Source organism: Sorex araneus, chromosome 6 (assembly GCF_027595985.1).
Source record: "Sorex araneus isolate mSorAra2 chromosome 6, mSorAra2.pri, whole genome shotgun sequence".
Taxonomy (NCBI): Eukaryota; Metazoa; Chordata; class Mammalia; order Eulipotyphla; family Soricidae; genus Sorex; species Sorex araneus.
The window spans coordinates 49,028,705-49,049,179 of NC_073307.1; the positions used below are offsets into that span (position 1 = coordinate 49,028,705).

General features: G+C 54.1%; 1 protein-coding gene across 1 annotated transcript in view; it reads left to right on the forward strand.

The window, feature by feature from the left end:
* The window catches only part of ST8SIA2 (ST8 alpha-N-acetyl-neuraminide alpha-2,8-sialyltransferase 2), a 30,311-nt gene extending 14,361 nt beyond the window's left edge, over positions 1–15,950 (forward strand). Inside the window, exons 2-6 of the mRNA XM_055142727.1 lie at positions 2,385–2,447; positions 4,515–4,643; positions 7,419–7,676; positions 10,086–10,379; positions 12,741–15,950. Of these exons, the coding sequence (XP_054998702.1) occupies positions 2,385–2,447; positions 4,515–4,643; positions 7,419–7,676; positions 10,086–10,379; positions 12,741–13,026 (1,030 nt within the window). The 3' untranslated portion in view covers positions 13,027–15,950. The remainder of the gene's footprint in view (positions 1–2,384; positions 2,448–4,514; positions 4,644–7,418; positions 7,677–10,085; positions 10,380–12,740) is intronic.
* Positions 15,951–20,475: the final 4,525 nt, after the last annotated feature.

Below are 20,475 nucleotides of genomic sequence, written 5' to 3' on the forward strand. Positions count from 1 at the left end.
AAACAAAACAAAAATACAACATTGCCAGTGAATTCCACTGTTTCCTTGAAATACAATGACAGCTTGACTGAGGAACAAATAGGGCTTTGAATAATGAGAAAAGTTGGGGTCGATGCCATTGGACAGTGAGTAAGATGCTTTCCTCACACACGTCGGGCTTGGGTTCTATCCCTGGCATTCCATATGGTCTCCGGAGCTCTACCAGGAGTGATTCCTGAGCACAGAGCCAGGAGTGAACTCTGAGCATTGCCAAGTATGGCTCAATCCCCCACAACCCAGAGAGAGAGAGAGAGAGAGAGAGAGAGAGAGAGAGAGAGAGAGAGAGAGGTTAAAGATGGGGCAGATCTGAGATTTTATAAACCTGAAAGAGAATGGGCTGAGAACCTTGCATTGTTAGACACAGAAAGCAGTGATGGGTCCTGGGTATTCTAACTTTGAGTATCAAAATTATAAATGTTACCACAGTGGAAATAAGGCTGGCTCCCCTCAAAAAAAATTGCATTGTTATTTCCAAGGGGATTTCTTTTTTTTTTTCCAAGGGGATTTCTTAAAAGTAATGATTTCTAATATGCAGCATTAATGTCCAAAATGGAGCTAAGAAGATTATATTTTAGTAAAGTAGTATTTCCCTCGGAAAATAATAGAAATGAGAAAAGCATGGGCTCGGGTGGTAGAAAACATCCACTTCATACACGCACCCCCACGTCCCTGCCCCCAGCACAGCCAGGGACACTCTCCTGGCACACTCAACTCCTCCCACCCAGCACAGGTGGAGGCCCTGTGAAATGCTGAGAGAAGGACAAAGAAATTCTGTTCAAACCCCACGTCCTCCCAACCAATAAAAAAACACATTGCTTTACTTGAATAAAAGTAGTCTAAAGTGCAACTTTTAAATACCATATACAAGGGGCTGGAGATAGGACAGCAGGGAAGGCACTTGCTTTGCACATGGCTGACTCCATTCATTCCCTGGCACCCCATAGGGTCCCCTAAGCCCTGTCAGGAGGCATCCCTGAGTGCAGAGTCAGGAGTAAGCCCTGAGCATCTTCGGGTGTGGCAAAAAAAAAAAATTAAAAACGAACAAAACCCTGGGGGCTGGAGCGATAGCACAGCGGGTAGGGCATTTGCCTTGCATGTGGCCGACCCGGGTTCGATTCCTAGCATCCCATATGGTCCCCTGAGCACCGCCAGGGTTAATTCCTGAGTGCAAAACCAGGAGTAACCCTTGAGCATCGCTGGATGTGACCCAAAAAGCCAAAAAAAAAAAAAAATACAAAATGGGCTTCATGGATTCTTCTGTCCCCCTGCCAAGTGACACAAAGGGTGTGACACTAGGGGGGCCCATGAGTCTGCATGAGGAAACTCAGCATGACTGGATGATAAGAACCTTAGAATACTCTAATCCCGGGCTGGAGCAATAGCACAGCAGGTAGGGTGTTTGCCTTGCACGCGGCCGACCCGGGTTCGATTCCCAGCATCCCATATGATCCCCTGAGCACTGCCAGGGGTAATTCCTGAGTGCAGAGCCAGGAGTAACCCCTGAACATCACCAGGTGTGACCCAAAAAAGCAAAAAAAAAAAAAAATAGAATACTCTAATCCTAAAATTTAATTCTGCAAAAGGAGGAGCAAAAGCCCCAGTTCCCCAACCACCTCCTGCTCCCAGCCCCTGTCCAGGAAATGATGTTCACATTTGCCCCAAGACCACTGCTGAGTCAATCCTGTTGGCCCAGCTGTACTGCTGGATTTGGGGAGAGAGTCGGAGAGGCAAGACTTCATTAAGAGTCAGTGAAAGCAAGAGGAGACCTGGAACAGACTCTGAGGCTTGCTGGAGCAGGTGCTGAGTCATGCTAGAGCAGAGGCTGAGTCATGGTAGAGAAGCTGTTTCCTGCTAGAGGGGATGCTGGAGCATGCTGAGTCATGCTGGAGCAGATGCCCAGATGCCGAGTCACGATAAAGGGAAAATACCCTATTTCCGAGTGGAGCAGATGCTGAGTCACCCTGGAGCAGATGCTGAGTCGTGGCAGAAAAGCTGCTGTTTCCTGCTGGAGCATGCTGAGTCATGCTGGAGCAGATGCTGAGTCACAGGAGAGAAATGCTATTGCCTGCAAGAACAGTTGCTAACATCTGCACGGGAGATTAATCCCAAAGGAAAAGTTTATCTCAAGACTCACATGGAAATCTCAGTGGAAACGTTTATGAATTGGGGGGAAAAAAAAAGACAGGAGTGGGGATTACAGGAGGCCTGCCTCCCTGTGACGTGCTGGGGCTCGTGTTACCACCCACTTCATGTTCTCCAGGCCCAAGGAAGGTTATCTGGAGACAGAAGAGAACTTTCCAAAGAAGCGCTAGGTTTATTAATAATGCATCTCTTTTGTCTTGCAGGCACTCTGGTGGCAGAGGGACAATCAGATCAGCTGTGAACAGCTTCCATAGCAAATCTAATAGGTTTGTAGATTAGGTCTTGTGTTCATTTGTTTTTGCTGTAAGGTAGTTATTAATCTGTTTATCCTCTTGGCTAGATGGCATCCTTCTTACTCAGTAAATAGATCTGTTTCTTTTCACTTTGATTTTCCACTTCACTCAGCTCACATTTTTAGGTGACAGACGGGGCAGACTGCTCAATAAAAGACACCCACAAAATGCACCAGGTCTAGAGGCTGCCGAGATGGAAAGTCTCTGAAGGGGGGTAAAAAAGCCAGTTCTGGAAAAGATCCCCCACCCCCCATGCTAACAGGCTTGGGCCTAAGACCAAAAACAAATTTATGGGGCGGGAGTGATAGTACAGCAGGTAGGGCGTTTGCCTTGCATGTGGCCAACCTGGATTCGATTCCTGGCATCCCATACGGTTCCCCCAAGCACCGCTAGGAGTAATTCCTGAGTGCAGAGCCAGGACTTAACCCCTGAGCATCACCAGGTGTGGCCCAAAAAGCAAAAAACAAACAAACAGGCAAACTAACAGACTTCTGCCTGTTTTCACTGAGCAGCAGAGCCTAGGAGAGAACCAGCAGGCTCGCCCAATGTCACTGCAGAAGTTGGCTGGCCCGAAAGTCGAGGCTGGAAAACAAAGCATTTGAGTAACATTGCTGCCACCTCTTAAATAGATGCAGGCTGTCAACTCAGCGCTGCCAGCCTTGGAGACAAGACACACAACTCAGAAGTGCTGAGGGAGTGTCTGGACCCCACCTCATGCAATACAGAAGCTGGACAACCCCAAATGGCCAGAGCCCAAAACAGTGCTTGGTTGCTTCTCCTGGTTTCCTCCTACCCAGGAGAGCACTTCTGTCTGCTGGGCTCCAAACCCTTCACCCCTCTGTCCTCTGCAAGCCAGAAAAGCCCCGAACAGGAAGGAATGGGAAAGGGGTTGTGCACCCTGAGATAAATTTTTCTCAACCTTTGCAAAACACAATTGAGTTTCCAGAATTTCATCTCTGTGTTTGCACCACACCCAGCGGTGCTCAGGGCTTCCTTCTAGCTCTACACTCAGGGATCACCCCTGGTGATGCTCAGGGCACCCTATGGGATGCCAGGGATTGAACCTGGGTTGGCTGCATGTAAGGTAAATGCCTCCCCTCTATTCTACTACTCTGGCCCCTGATTTTATCTACTTTAACTCGAACCTTCAAGGCAAATGCAGAGGACTCAGATGTTTGCTTTGAATTTTCTGAAGCTCCCGAATTGGGCTGAACACACCCTCTTATCATTCTCCCAAAGAAGATCTGAAGTCACCCCAAGACAAAAGTGCCAGTCCCTAATCCCCCCGCCCTCCCCACCGTGACCCACACACAACATGTGTGCCTGCACGGACAGGCTGACAAACGTCCGTGTGACCCTGTTCTTAGAAATCCGCTCCCCCAGATTTCAGGAAATCTGCATGCACACAGCTCCCAGAATGCTACAAACTGCTGAGTGGGGGTGCAGCTGGTCTGAACCCCAACTTGAAGGACCCTGGGGCACCCAGAGCAGCCAGCTTCTGTGCCCGCTCCAGACTGCACCCCAGAAAGAAATGCACATTCACCCCCTTGGGTAGGCCCAGGAGGTATCTGAAGGGGGGGATCAGAAGTGAAGGGAAGAGACAGCACCCCAACTCGGGGACCAGACTGAAGAGGGAAGCAGCTGCCGGAGTTGCAAACAGGATGGAGAAGGTGCCAGAAGATGGATCATTTCCTCTTCTGGGCTCGGGACTGTTAGAGAAGCTTTGCAAAAGTTGGGTGACACGAGCGGACAGTGGGACAGTGACAGCCAGGTCTCCCTGGAAGGCCAGGGAGTGGGGAGTAGAAGGGTCTGTGTGTGTGTGTGTGTGTGTGTGTGTGTGTGTGTGTGTGTGTGTGTGGTAAGGGGTATCCCCCCCCCCCCGTTACCTCACAGAGGTGCCTGTGCAGACACTCCCTCTGCCCCACACCTTCTCAGGCAATAAGTGAGTCGGTCACTCTAAGAAGAGGGTTTCCAGCCCAAATCTGATCCATGCGTCACTGGCTGCCTCACTAACCATGTCCCCTGCATCCTCCCTTCCAGAGCTGAAGCTCTACTGAATGGCTCCTCGGCACCAGCCCTGGCTGACAGGGGTAATGACAGTGTGAAGCATGGTGCGCAGCAGGCCTCCGCCAAGTGGACACACAACCAGACCGTCTCGCTGAGGATCAGGTAACTCAGCTACTAGGGCCGTAAAGGAGATGGGCCTTGGTACAAGTCGCTGGAGCATGGCCATGGCATCTGCGACTATAGCATCAAGAGACACGGTGAACCCCTCCCCACTGGGCACCTTTCCTGGGAGCCACCAGTGGGATTCACAGAGGCACTCACATGCTCACATGTGTTCACACACACACACACACACACACACACACACATGCACATTCACCCACATGCACTCAGACTCCTACATATATACATGCTCGCATATGCACTCACACTCACACACTCACACAGATTTGTCACGCTCACAAGTGCGCTCACACACACCCATGCTCACACACATGATTCACATCAAACACACACACATAACACATGCTCATACACATTCACACATTCACACACTCACACACATTAGCACACAACCTGTCGATCCCTGGGTTGAGGTGAGCCCTGGGGCACCCAAAGCCAGTCAGCATCTGTACCCACACATTCAACCCATTTCCAGAACTCATTCTCATCCACCTACACACGCATCTACACACACATATATGTGCTCACACATAGTCACACTTGCACATTCACACACATGCTCATACACACATTCACACAGTCACACGTGCTCACACACATTCACACAGACTCACATGTGCTTTCATACATTCACACACACACACACAACCACACCCCAGTGGCTGGTGCGTCCTGCCGAGGTCCAGGTTTTGGCGCACTGAGGGGGCTGGGCCAGCAACAGAGAGCCGGGAGGGGTCTCAAGTAACCCGGATGTGCCCCCCGCCCCCAGCTGTCAGCTTTGAGGAGTGAGCCCCCTTCGGCCCTTCCTCCTTTCCTCGCCCCTTCCCCTGGGTGTGCTCTGTGAACCCTGAAACGCTTATGTTCCTTCACCAGACCACGAGCCTCTCACGTCTGTCGATTCATCACCAAAATTATCCTTAATAAAAGGTTGAGAGGCGCTTTGCAAATGGTGTTTAATAATTGATAGTAATCTCTCCTAATTAGCCGGAAATTAATTCACTCACAGAGGTATTTATTTATGGGCTTTCTGGGGCCTCTCTTTGTTCTTCAGTTCTAGGAGGTGAGTAATTACAAAGGTTTCAGCAACTCCCAGGCCAGTGTGGCATGTCACCGAAGAGCTGCAGTGATGCTCACTGAACAGAGGTGGCGCCTTTGCTCTCCCTTGGGGAGGGAAAGCCTCCCAGTACCCCCAGGTCGACAGATGGCACACAGGGTGCTGTGTCTGGCAAGTTCTCAGGCTGCCCAGAGGCTATGCCGAGAACACTCCACCACCACCACCACCACCACCACCACCACGAACCTGGGCGTTTATTCTGGGAGCTTCTGAAAGTGGGCCAAGATCCATTCTCCTGCCTCCTAGATAAGGGCTTCTCCAATGTCCACCCAGGGCCTCCTGAATTCTCTGGGCACAGCCTGCCAGGATAGCCACAGGCTCGGAGCATCTCAAATCTCTGCTTAAAGTTCCCCTCTGCCACCTCCCTCCATACCATCTCTGGCAGGCAGTGAAATGAGTTTCTGCAGATCTAGGCACTAACCTGTTTTTTTTCCTTATAGCTTGAATCCATTCTACAGAATTCTGGGGCAGGACTATGGGGCAGGGGGCAGAGTACAAGTATTAACATGGTCCTGGGTTCCATTCTAGTGGCACCAGAACAGAAAACCCTCTGGGGTACCAATTCTGTAAGTCCACATTTCTCTCCCTCTTAGCTATTCGATGTTGGGTCCCCAGGTTATGCCAAGGCAGCTACAGGCAAAAATTGCATCGGTGAGGAATGGGCACTCGATAATTGTATGACTGAAATGTAAGCATGAAAACCTGTAAGTCTGTAACTTTGTCTCACGGTGATTCACTAATAAAAAAAATAAATTTTAAAAAAATTGCATCGGTGGTAGGAGGAGGTCGTGGCTTGAGACCAGGGGGCCAACTAGTGAATGGAGTGGGAGGTCACAGAAAGGGAAAAAAGCCTGAAGGCGGCCAGGGATTGGGAAAAGGTGGATAAATGCTGCTGTAGGTAACCCCTAATTCCTGACTGGAACCCTCTGAGTCTGGGGTTGCAGGCTGCAGGGTTCAAGCAAGACTCCCCTAAGACACAAAGAGGAAACTCATGTCTTTCAGTGTATTTGGTTCTGTTATTCTAGAACTTTCCCCTGAAACCAAATCTTCCCTGGAGACCAGAGAGCTGTTTTTTGATGCTCTCTGTTCCCAAAGAGCCGTGCCCGCTGGGGCCAGAGATTCCCCCAAACTAGACAAGTTTAGGGGGAAACACCCCAACCTCAGCCATGTTCTCCAAGGTCTAGAGGGGGACCACCCAGGAGGTTCTCCAAGACACACGCCCCCGTCTCTCCCCTCCCTGATTCCCAGGGTAAGGTTCCAGGAATGAGGGAATACAAGGCATCCTATTTCCTGTTCCTGTTCATGATCTGAGGGCAGGAGAGGGCACGGGAAGTGGGGGAGGAGGACAGGTGACTGTCACCTGGGTTTGTCCGAGACAAAGGCATCTCAGGGGTTGGACACTGGTGCTAAAGCCAGCCACACCTGGCCCATCCAGCTAGACTCCCCCATGAACAAACTCACTGAAACCATCGAAGGGTCATTTCCCAGCCTGAGAGCATGGCCACTGGGCGGGTTTCCACAGTGGTCACCACTGGGCTCAGTGCCCCCCCCTACTGGATAAGAGAGGACAGAAAACGCCAGGCCACAGGGTGGCAGGGATGCTTTTGTCCTCACACGCATCTCACTCTCACTCCCTGCAGGAAGCAAATCCTCAAGTTCTTGGATGCTGAGAAGGACATTTCTGTCCTCAAGGGCACCCTCAAGCCTGGAGACATCATTCACTACATCTTCGACCGAGACAGCACCATGAACGTGTCGCAGAACCTCTACGAGCTGCTGCCCAGGACCTCGCCCCTCAAGAACAAGCACTTTCCCTCCTGCGCCATTGTGGGCAATTCGGGGGTCCTGCTCAACAGCGGCTGCGGGCCCGAGATTGACACGCACAGCTTTGTCATCAGGTACATGCACGTGGGTCGGGGCTGGCCTGCGAAGGTGGAACAGAGCCGGGGTACTGGCTGGGCTCATCTGCAGCCTCTTGCGGGGACGTGCTTTTAACGTCTCCAGTGCAGACCATGGTGAACTAGCGCTGCAACAGATGCCTGTGTGCTCCGAGCCCCTCAGGCCCGTGCTTATCTCGGCCAGAGGTGGGAGCTGGGCACCCACTCAGGGGGCTTCCGCAAATAAGAGTTTTAGCCTGCACACTTCTGATTGGTGGAGAATTGTCAAGTAGTGATCTGCTCAATTTCAGTCCATTTCAGTCTTTGACCACCAGCAGTGAGTGGTCAAGGCAGCTACAGTGAGTGCTCTGAGCAGGTGCCAACACACACACACACACACACACACACACACACACACACACACACACACAGATACAGAGATCTGACTCATAGCAGATCTGGAGCTTAAGTAGGCTTCCTTTTGCCCAAAGCCTGTTTTAATAAAGTTTTATTAGAACACAGCCGTACTCCACATTCTATAAGTAAAACACACACACACACACACACACACACACACAACTTTTTTAATTTGGGGGATCAAACCCAGGGTCTCACATATGCAAGGCAAGTACTCTTCCGCTGAGTTACCTCCCTGCCTCCCCTCCCTGCCCACAGTCTATATTTTTGAATAAATTTAAAAACTGGAGCAACACAAACATACCTCACATCCTGTTTCTGTAACATTTGGGTGGAACACACCCGTTTTTATTTTTACACATTTCAGTGGCTGCTTTCTTGCCACAGGGCGAGTTAAACCTCTCTGCTGGGCAGAGTTGGAGACCTGCAACAGGGAGCACTTATAGTTCACAGAACTTAACATACTTTCTACATGGCCCTTTGGAGGAAAAAGTTCATTGATCCCCTAGAAATTTTGAAAACTATTTTATTGCCAACTGTTACAAAAGATCAGTAAGAAAGTCTCCTGGCTGACCCGTGGTTGGTTCACATTTGCAAAACCCCCCTTGAAATGTTCTGAAAGGCAAGACAAAATTTCCACCAGTAACCTGACTGTCCTGTGGCCAAGACCTGGGGTGTTGGAGGGCCAAGTGCAACCGGGATTTTGTCCCGGGCCATTGTTTTTGATGAAACTGTCGCTCTCAGGTAACTTTGGATACAGTTGCCCTGGCACCTAACCCCAGACCCAGACAGAAGGGGGACAAGATCTCTCTGTCCTGGTTAGGAGCAGGGCACCCACTGTTTAGCGTTTCATCTGCAGCTGCGTCCTGGCCCTGGCAGCCTGTCCAGCCAGCTCTGCTGGGACTGTCCCCAGCAGAGACCTAGGTCTCTGAGATTGGGGAACTGGTCTGATCTTCCGGCCCTCAGGTTGCAGAGGTTATTTTCTGGGCCTCCCCAGGGATGGCTGGTGAGCCTGCACACTGAGAAGCAAGCCCAGGTCCCTTCCAGGCCATGTTCTTTGGCCAGGTTCTGCCTGTCTGGCAGGGCCAAAAGCTCAGGACTCTTTTCTCAAGACTTTTCAGTTAAGAAGATTCCGGGAGCTGGGCCTGAAGCGATAGCACAGCGGGTAGGGCGTTTGCCTTGCATGCGGCCAACCTGGGTTCGAATCCCAGCATCCCATATGGTCCTCTGAGTGCAGAGCCAGGAGTAACCCCTGTGCATTGCTGGGTGTGACCCAAAAAGCAAAAAAAAAAAAAAAAGATTCTGGGAGGGTTGAAGAGGTTTGTTCTGATTGGACACCAGCAAAGGGGTGAGGCTGGGGCTTCAGACTACTTTTGGAGAGCCGGCAGTTTTGAGCTGGCCTTGCTTCACTGGTGCCAGGCACATAACCCTTTCTTTTTCCAAACGAAAGTCTTGAGTTTTCTTGGACCCCACCCTTCCTGGCCTCAGAAGGTTCCAGAAGCTACAGGTTCCAACAGCAGTTTCCTTTGGGGACACTGGCATAGTGAGGCCGGCTCAAGTCCAGGAGTGCAGCCTCAGCACTGCTCCCGCTCACTTGCCACCTGACATGGAAAGTATCACCCTCCTTGTGTTGTGGACAGTCCCTGTCCACCAAGAAGCTCTGGGAAAGCACAGAGAGGGCAAGACTATGGCCCAGCATCAAACACTGTCAGAGCTGAATTCCACCTGGACCAAGAGCATGATCGCCGTGTGGCGTATAGGTTGCTGGTGGCTGCCTTTATTGGTCCTCTCCCCCATGCTAGCTTCCCAAAGTTGGACATCCCTGGGGCCAAATCCCTTTCTAGGCACGTGCTTCCTTCCAGAAGTGTGTGAGGGCAGGAGGGCGCGACGGAAAGCAGCCTGGTCCGCCTGGGAGGAGGGGAAGGGACGGACGCAAAAGGTCTGAGGCAAGCCGCGCGGTGCCGTAACTGCCCCCTCCCACAACCTACCTATGCTGTCCTTGGCCTCCGGCAGGTGCAACCTGGCACCGGTGCAGGAGTACGCCCGCGACGTGGGGCTCAAGACAGACCTGGTGACCATGAACCCGTCGGTCATCCAGCGGGCCTTCGAGGACCTGGTCAACGCCACGTGGCGGGACAAGCTGCTGCAGCGGCTGCACAGCCTGAACGGCAGCATCCTGTGGATCCCCGCCTTCATGGCCCGCGGGGGCAAGGAGCGCGTGGAGTGGGTGAACGCGCTCATCCTGAAGCACCGCGTGCGCGTGCGCACCGCCTACCCATCCCTGCGCCTGCTGCACGCCGCCCGCGGGTGAGCCCCCTGCGCATGCGTGCCGGGGGGGCTGCAGGGCCAGGCTCAGGGCTGCTGTGGGGTGGGGGGCATTTGGGTCCCTGAGGCATCGTCCCGGCTTGGGCCACTCCCTGCATCCAGTGAGTCACCGAACCTCCCGAAGCTCCCTTCCTGGAGAAAGAGGTCAGGGGAGCAAATAGGGCCCTGCCAGGGGAAGTGGGAGGCGCTTTTGCGCGTGCACGGGCAGTAGCTGCCCCACGAAGAGGCAGAGCCAGGCACCCTAGTGGTTAGGCCGCCCTTGAAATTGACCAGGTAGGCAAGGGAGTTTCTAGGGTTCTACTGGAAACATGGGGGCTGAGGCTGCAGAGTCCGCCCATGGCGCCTCTGGCCAGGCCTCTCTAGGGGTGGCGGAAAGAAAACTGCAGCCCGCCGGCGAGATTGAGCATCTTCCCAGGGGTCGTGTCGGGGTAGGTATGAGCACAGAGAGCACCACGCCAGCAAGTTGTGTCCCAGTTGCGTCATCTGGGAAGGCAGCGTGCAAGCCTGTCCCCGGACTGGGGAGCCAGAGGAACACGGGGAGCAATGGGGGATGACCGCACCTGGGAGAAACGCAGGCGGCGGCACTATTTCCAGCTGTAATTGACTCAATTGCATCTGTCAAAATAGCATTAGGCGCCCCGCAGCCCGCCCTTTGAACAAACAGGCTGTTCCTCCAGAGATGGTAATGTCTTCCTTTGCAGGGAGTCCCGGGAGAAAATCCAGGCAGGAGAGGTGGATGGGGTACAGGGGGTCGCCTTCTGCAAGAGGAGGGCTGCGGGGAGGCCCCAGCCTGGAATGCCCGCCCCCCATCCGAGGCCTTTTCCATCTGCCAGTCGGGGTGTGGGTGGAAGGACGGGCAGTATGTGCAGCGTGAGGAAGGGGTTCCTGAAAGGGCGGGCCCTGGAGAGAAGCGAGCATCCGGTCAACCCTGCAGCCTCCCAGGGAGGGACTCATGGGGAAGGGACCAGAGGTGCAAGAGGGACAGGACAAGGATGGGCATCCCAGCTCCCAGCACAGCACCACCTCTGACGATGGCTTGTGATGGCTTCATCGCAAAGTTCCTTGGCCAGTCGTGGGGTTTCGTCTTCCCTTGGGGCAAGGCAGTATTCCCCAGTGCAGAGAGCTCGCGGTTCCTTGATTGAGGCTGTTGGCCTCTGTTGAAGAGTTTCCTGCTTCCTGGGTTCCTGCTGTTGCCGTGATGACCGGGAGGGTCACAGGTGCTTGGCTCCATCAACTCCCTCAGCTCCCTCGGTGCCAAGCAGGGGGTGAGGTGGCCGATCAGCAGAGGATGGGGTGGGGGGGGGCAGAAACCCAGGGGTAAGTGCAAGCAAGAAGCAGAGTGGGAGAGCTCCACAGACTGGAGAGGACCCGTACTGCCACTCGAAGGGTAGGACCTCCCCCAACTCCTCCAGAAATGTGCGCCCCAATGCCAGCTACCCACACAGTAAAGGAGGGAGTGTGGTTTGAAGGGCCCACTTGGCATCTGGAGCTGGTGGTTTCTCACAGGTCAGAGCTCCATTGTTTGCTCTTGGGGTGGGCAACTGGAGCTGGTGGTTTCTCACAGGTCAGAGCTCCATTGTTTGCTCTTGGGGTGTGGGGTGGGGTTTGATAGGGTCCCACCCAGCTGTGCTCAGGGCTTGCTCCTGGCTTTGCGCTCAGGGATCTCTCTTGGCGGGGCCCCCTGTAAGGGGTTCCAGGGACTGAAACTGAGCCTACTCCATGCGTGCAAAGCAAGCGCCTTCCCCACAGTGCTGTCCCTCTGCTCCATCGACGCGCCCCTCGGGGATGCCAGGATATACCAGCAACCAGACTCATGCTGCATGCCCGACCCCATGAGGCTTCTCTGATCCACAACACACGTGGGAAAAGAAGTAACCCACAAACAGCATTGGAGATAAAACACCGGCATGTCCTGTTGGTTGCCCAGGGGCTGTCACAGAGCTGGACTTGTTTCCTAAACCACTAAGTGTGGCCCTCACTGGTCCCTTCACTGCTGGCAAGAGCATCAAACCATCTAGAGATGCTGACTGAGCATCACTGGGGGAAGCCCCAAGAACCCTTGAGCAACCACTTCCACTTGAGAGACCCCCCCAAAAAAAATCCATGTCTTAAGGCCTTTCCCTGCCAAAGCATCATTATCACACACACACACACACACACACACACACACACACACACACACACACACACACACAAAACCCCATAGGAGACTTGACAAGTTTTAGGGCTTGAACTTGAGGTGAGGGTGTCAGGGCCTGTGTAACCCCCATTCCTACACAGTTGCCTTCACAAATAATGCCTCTTCCCCCCTACCCCCCATCACCCTTTATGTCCGTTTTGCAGCTACTGGCTCACCAACAAGGTCCACATCAAACGACCCACCACCGGCCTTCTGATGTACACCCTGGCCACGCGTTTCTGCACCCAGATCCATCTCTATGGCTTCTGGCCCTTCCCACTGGACCAGAACCAGAACCCCGTCAAGTACCACTACTACGACAGCCTCAAGTACGGCTACACGTCCCAGGCCAGCCCCCACACCATGCCCCTGGAGTTCAAGGCCCTCAAGACCCTGCACGAGCAGGGCGCGCTGAAACTGACAGTGGGCCAGTGTGACGGGGCCACGTAAGGGCCCGCAGCCGGCGGACGCGGTGACTCACGTTTCCTGCCCACTCCACCGCCAGGCAGAGGGGAGTTGGGCAGCACGGGTTCTCTAGGACAGCAGGGTAGTTGTCTTTGTTCGAGTGTAAAACAGTGACACGCGGCGTACCTCGCTCTCGCGGCCCGCCCATCTATGTTGACCTGAGTGTTTGACTGTGTGGGGTTCAATCGAGCGTGAGGCACATCGGCCCCCACCCCCACCCCGGGCAAGAAGGCACTGGGAGAAAAAATCGGGGACCAATGCAGACTCCACCCTCCGCCCAGGAGGGCAGGAATGGGGGACACAGAAGGACTCGGGGCAGAAAGAGCCCAGCCCGTGACTTGGGGTGACAGCTGCCCCCTGAGACCTGAAGGGTTCTCTGGGAACTGTGGGTGAGTGGAGAAGCGCCTGGTTTTAGGGGTGAACAGAGGGCCAGAGCTGGGCTTTCAGTGTGAGAACGGACAGTGCCGGCCATGCAGCGAAGGAGGCTGGAGGTGTCCTTGGATGCACATCCAGAATGGCCCATTTGGATGGACCAGGGGGAACTGGCAGCCAGATCTAGCAGCCCCAGGCAGAGGCTCCTGGAGGCTGAGGCAGCAGCTCCTGGCCAGGAATCATGTTTGAGAAATGCAGCAGCTTCCTTCGAGGCCAGGGGGCACCGCCAGAAAAAAAAGCAGAAGAGTGTTCCGAGTTGGGGGCCCCTGGGGGCGGTGCTTGAACCTGAACTGCAGGATCCCACCCTCCTTCCAACCAGGACTACCACTGCACCCTCAGTTACCAGAGAAGCGGCAGCACAAGCTCGAAAGGTCACCGGGAAGACAAATGTCATCCTTTAAAAATAGCCTTGCGGGGCGTGGCAGGGAGACCAGGGACTGTGCCCTCCCTCCAGCTCCGGGTCTGCGCTCTCCAAGGCCTCTGCCACCTAGGAGCGGGTCATCGAAATGCCCACGCCACCGCGCCTTCACTCTGCAGGGAGAGGAGACGCCCTCCCCCTCCATCTCTTGCTCCCCCCCCCCCCCAGACAGCTTGCTCGGAATTGTGCAAATTCCCTCCAGGTCCTGCTCTCAGCCCCAAACGTGCCTCCAGATGCTGCGTGGTGGTGGCTGGTGGCCCAGGAATCACCCAACGCAGGGGCGACACCGGAGAGGCAAGCCATGTGCTTCCCAGCCCGAGCCCCGTGCTGGGTTAACGGCAGCCTCTGGAAGCAGAATGGAGCGAGGCCACAAGCTTCAGTGGCCCAGGGGCCCTTGGGTCTCATGCCCCAGATTTATGGATGCGGTCCCAAGGCTGGGACACATTTCATTTCTGAGACTTGCCGTGCCAGCTTCCGCCTCCCACAGGACTGCCCACTGGGCCCTGTAACAAGCCCTGAGAGCTTGGACTCCAGGATGTTCCCGAGAGGTGGGGAAGGCCGGTGCTGGTCCTGGGCCTGCCACTTGCAGGGAGACCTGGTTCCCTCTGGGTCTTGGTGCTTTGGGCTGACGGAGCGGGGAGGGCAGGACTTGGGGAGGTGATGTCCCCACCTGTCTCCAGCTCCTTCTGAGTCTCCTCCTCGGCCCCCGGTCCCATATGGTGGCAGGAACTCTGGAAGACCACGCTGGCCCCCTCATTCCCTGCACAGTTGGGGGGCCCACCTCCTTTGTGTTGAGTTGGACCACAGCGCTCGCCCCCCTGCCTCCCCCCCCCCGCCACCCCTGCCACCCTGAGGAGTCCCAGATTCTTGTAATTTTAGTACCCTGACGGCCACCTTGTAAGTGCAGAGGTCACAGACCTGCCTGGAGCCGGGGGGACCTTTGACCCCTGCCTTGCCATCACCCTCAAAGGCCCCTCAGCACCCTAAGCCCCCATCACTGCCTTCTACGTGGAAGAGATGGAAGCTTGGGGGGAGGGTCTCCCTTCCAAAGCTCCTGCTCAAGTTCGTCCAGTTCCCAAGAAAGCAGTGTCCAGCACACGGCACGGCCTCCTTCTGGGGTCCGGCACCCTCTGCCCACCCCGGTACCCCTGTGTCTCTGGTCCCAGCTCCTGCAGTCTCGCCCTCCACCCCCCAAAATCCCCTTCTGGGCATTCTCTCAACCCCTTCTGCCTGCCTCCTGGCCAGGGACACAGCACCCTCCCCCGCCTTCTCCTCTTTCCTCCCCTCCTGGCCCCTGCCTCAACTATTTATGTATTTATGTGTGTATTTATGATTTATTTATTGTCCCCTCGATGGCCACGGCTGACCTGTTCTGCCCTTTCACCCTTACCCCAGCTTCCCGCCACCTAGGCTCAGTGACCCCAGTTCCTTAGCGTAAACCCAGCTCTTGAGAAGCCAAATTCAGCCTCCAGGTCCCTCTCTAGACCATCCCCCTTTTCCCCCTCAGACTTTCTCCAGTACGTAACTGGACTCTGGCTGTTTCCCAGCCCACCCACTCCATCAGTGCCATCCGCGCCCATTGGCTCGGCTCCAGGTCAGCAGCCTCACTGCCCACATAACCTCTGCGTGCTGGTCCAGCCCACAACCACTCCACTCTCCCGCTGTTCCCCTTACACAAAGCCCACACAGAATCCACATCGTGGGCTGAGCGACAGTACAACGGGGAGGGCGCTCACCTTGCAGGGTGCAATCCCCAGCATCCCAGGAGTGATCCCAGAGCCAGGAAGAGGCCCTGAGCACTGCTGGGTGTGGCCCCGAAAACAAAACACCCACATCTCATGCACTCTCGGCACCCCCAAATATGCTCACACACGCACTGCCCAGCCTGGGCTTCGCCAACCCACCGTCCCCCTTTACTGGCCCCTCCTCACGCACTGACCACATCCCACCTTGTATTATAGTTCTGGTGCGCCTGTCCCATGGCTGTCCCTCGACAGTGCGCGCCCCCCACCCCCGCGGGGACCCTTCTTTCTCTTCCTCTTTCCATCACTGTCCCCCACGCGTGTCAGTGCTTCAATAAATGTTTGTTGGCTTCAGTCCTTTGTACCTGTCCAGACTGGGTGCTGGCCCACATCACTGGCCACTGGGGGCAGGTGTAGAGGGGGGGGACACAAAACCCTGTCCAAAAGGACTGTCCATATGCCACCTCTCCCAGTCTGACTGGGACACTGGGAGGGGTCTGAATCCAGAGAGCGGGGACCACACAGGGATCTGAATCCAGGGAGCAGGAGGTCACAGGATATGTAATCAAAAAACAAATTGCGGAAGGCCACGGGGGGCTCTATCTCTCTCACCGCCTGTTTTTGGTGGTCTCCCACAGCTCCTGCCACCCCGGGGCGGCCAATGGCGATAGGCAAGACAAAGGAAGGAACGAGGGCCAGGCTGGTTGGTATCAATTGCAATTTATTCCAATCTCATCTCCATTCTCCTCTGATTCCCCTCCTTTGCCCAACCCCCCTCACCGCCCTCTTGGATCTTGCTCCTTCACCCTTCTCCTTCCTGTTTTTGCCTATCCCAGCCCACTCTTCCAGCCTTAGTCAAATCCCAAATCATGAGGGATTGGAGTAGCAATTGCACATAGTTGTGGTCATACAATCAGCAGAGGTAAAATCCTTCCCTCAGAAGAAGCTTCTTCTAGGACAAATTCTCATTCAGCAGGACGACCCACCCACCCAAGAGCAAAATTCCATCTATGGATGTGTATCTCCTTTCCTTAGTCCAACAAACATACAAACATTCATAATATTAGTCATTTTGTATGGACACAGTAAGAGATACATTAAGCTTATAGGATTGCTCTCCTGGGGCCATCTCTCTATAGATCTCAGACTACAGTGCTCAGGTCAGATTAGTCTTTCCTAACCCTAGCAGAGGTCCTAATTCAGTTGTTACTTTTTGGATCATGACAGAATTTGTCCATGACCATGCTTTTAACTTATAGTTAAGTATTGTAGCACTTTGTCATGGCCCATTTTAATGCCAGGGTAGCTCACAACTTGCCCTGGGTCCATTCGATCACTCGTCAGGACCTTGCCTTTGGGGTGCTAGGAACTAAGGACAACTGAGTCTCAATTCGAGAAAGCAGATGCCCAGGGGTGAATATTATTCATAGTCAATTAACTCCCAGTTACAAAAGCATAGCATTAACTGTCTTCCTGTGTCTATACAAAAAGGACATTTCTCTAAAGTAAACTATGCAAAGGACAGACATAAGGAGAAGAGAAAAGGCAATATTTCACTTATAAATGCAAATCCAGGGTCCTTAGAAGGATCTGACCTTTCAAGTCAACAGGGTCTGATTTGGGGATAAAGGTGATTGACCTGTTGGGGAAGCAGAGCACAAACAAAGAGTTTACAGATAAGCAAAAAAATGGGAGTGACTTGGGAGCACTGTGATGGGTGTAACCCAATAAACCTAAGCTCCCTATGGCAAGGGAGAAAGGACAAGCCAATGTTATCATACAGCGGGAGAGATCCTGAACCCAGTGAACAGTAAGTCGTAGGAGAGATCAAGCAGCCACAAAAGGGATTCTGAATCAGTGGGGTCATGGGAGGGGTCCTGAATCCACTGAGTGGGAGGCCATAGGAGGTATGAGCACTAGTCCCAACATCCCATCAGACTGTAAATAAACAACCAACACAAAGCAGAGACATTCATAAACATTTTCCTGAGGGGTTCGGAGAGAGAGTACAGAGAGGAGGGTGCTAGCCTTGCACCACACAAGGTTCAATCCCCAGCACCCCATAGGGTCCCCTGAGCCCCATCAGGAGTGACCCCTGAGCACAGAACCAGGGGTCAACCCAGAGCACAGCAAAAGAAAATGTATTTTTCTAAAAGACCTCAAGAAACAGTAAGCACGTTCCAGTCTGAGCAGTGCTCACAGCCAGTACAGGCCAGAACCCAGGGCACCCTTGCCAGGCTATGTCAGTTGGTACTCACAGGACACAGAGCCTGTCTAGAGCCCTTGGTGCACCTGTGAGCAACGCCCTCCAGCTCCTGCTCTCGGACACCCCACTGCTGGGCTGCAGTGCCCAGACCAGTGTTGCAATTCAGTCTTCCCTAAACCACCTCGACCCTGACAAATGGGAAAAACCACACGCACGCCCTACACCCCCCCCCCCGCACCTCTCTGTCACCTACCTCCTTCAAGCCTTACAGTTCGGAGCCCCTTGCTACCTTTGAGATGTTCCCCCGACTCATTATTGAATTTGCTCAATTCAGCAAATGCCTCCGTTCCCCCAGCTCCTCCTTGCTCAGGAACAGCCTGGACCACTTCACTCCATCCTTCCGACATCCTGCCCCTGTACGCAGACCCACACGCTCTGTTGGGGTTTGGGGGTGTGGCCCCGTGAAATCAAAGGGGATAGGAACTCTCCAGCAACCTGGGGTGAGGGTATTATGGGCACTGTCTCCCTACGCAGCTCCAGGCTTGAAACCAGAGCAGACAAGAGCCCTGCTGGCTCTCAGATTCTTTTCCGACGCACCAACTCGCGTCCAGGATGGAAAGCGCCTGTGGACGAGAGGTGGCCGGAAGGGCAGACGCCAAGGAACAGCGCTGCCTCTATTCTTGGACTGTGATCAGCGCCTCATCTCGGCGTGTGTGTGTGGGGGGTGGGGGGGGACGACCCGAAACATATGGTCTGCCATCTGCAAGACAGGGCTGGCTTTCAATGCAAGTCCATTCAGCCTGGTTTTGGTCGGTCTCCAAAAGGGGGAGCCAAGCCAGTGATCCCAGCCGCGGACAAAGCCACTGAAAGCCGCGGCACCACGCGAGGCTCATTTGTAATTCCGCCTCACTTGAAAGATTTTGTTGGCGGCCACAAATCTGTTCCAAGGGCATTTGGCCATGAGAGAGACAGTCTTCTGGGAGGAATAATAAAAACGCTCCTTCTCCTTCTCTCCCTAAAGTTGGTTTTACAGGTTGTTTTTCGCTTGGGGTTTGGGGGTTTTCTTTGTTTCTTTGTTGTTTGTTTGTTTTGGCTTCTTGTGTCAGACCTGGCGATGCTCACGGATGCTCCTGGCTCTGCACTCAGGAGTTACTCCTGGAGGTGTTCAGGGGACCCTATGGGATGCTGGGGATTGGACATGGGTTGGCCGCATGCAAAGCAAGTGCCCTCCCTGCTCTTCTATCACTCTGGCCCCTCCATTAAGTTATTTTATGCCATTCCCCGCCCTCCTCTACACCTCAAAAGCCCCTCAGAATTCTGGTTTCTGTGAACAGGCCAGATTTCACAAATGGTGCACACTCATCACGGGGGTCCTGTCCCAACTTCCCACCACCGGGTTGGGAATTCCAGAATTCCACAAAATTCTCTTTTGAAATGAGTGTCTGGGCCGGAGCAATAGCACAGCGGGTAGGGTGTTCGCCTTGCACGTGGCCGACCCGGGTTCGATCCCCGGCATCCCATATGGTCCCCCAAGCACAGCCAGGAGTAATTCCTGAGTGCAAAGCCAGGAGTAACCCCTGAGCATCGCTGGGTGTGACCCAAAAAAAGCAAAAAAAAAAAATGAAGTGAGTGTCTAATGGGTGCTCCCTAGCTGATACAGGGGTGAGAGGTGCAGGTCAGGTGAGGTCCGAGCCCTGGCACCATGTGCCTTCCCCCATCCCCATGTGGCCTGGACAGCACCGCTACCTTAAGCTAGGCTGAACCACCGGCGGGGAGAGGGGGAACAGAGACTATGGAGAGCATCCTCCCTGCCCCTAGGCTCCCTGAGCACTGCAGGGGGGGTGGATGCTGGCGGTGAGGGGGCAGGAAAGTTTCATACAAATAAAGGAATAAAAATACTCTTCAGAGCCCAGGATGTCTCCGGTTCTCCAGTACGTCCCCCACATTCTCCTGAGGATTCCAAGTGCCAGATGCCTTCTCCCCTCTACCCTGAGCCACTGGTGAACAGGGATCACCCACCCTGGGGTGGGGTGGCACTCACTTAACTCTAGGAGCCAGGAGATCAAACAGGGAGCATCTCCTGGGAGTTTACTTCCACCCACATACCAAGAGTCATGGTGAAAAGTACAGTGGGGAAAGCGTTTGTTTGCCTGGTACACGGCTGACCCAGGCTCAGTCCCTGACATCCCATAGGGTCCCCCAAGCCCTGCCAGGGGGGATTTCTGAGTGCACAACCATGAGTAAGCCCTGAGCATCACCAGATGTGACCCAGAAACAAGCAAAAATAAAGTTATGAGAGAGAGAGAGAGAGAGGAGACAGGCCCCAGTGAACATCTCTAATATGGCATCATTATAAATCTGCTTCTAGTACCGGGGTGTCATCCTGCAAGAAAGACAGATGCCAACCCCATCTCCTCATCACACCCCAAAACGGATGGTCTGGCCAGCACTGAGGGCTCAGGAAAGGGGGGGAGGAGAGGCTGGTCACCAGACGGGAGCCGCAGGTGCATTCCACCATCGAGTCTGTGAGGTTTCCTTTCTTGCAGGAACATTCGATAAATCTGGTGGAGCAGAATGTGAGGTCTCCATGACAACCTTCTTTTGGAAGTTATCCTGACCAGAGAGGTGGCATGGAG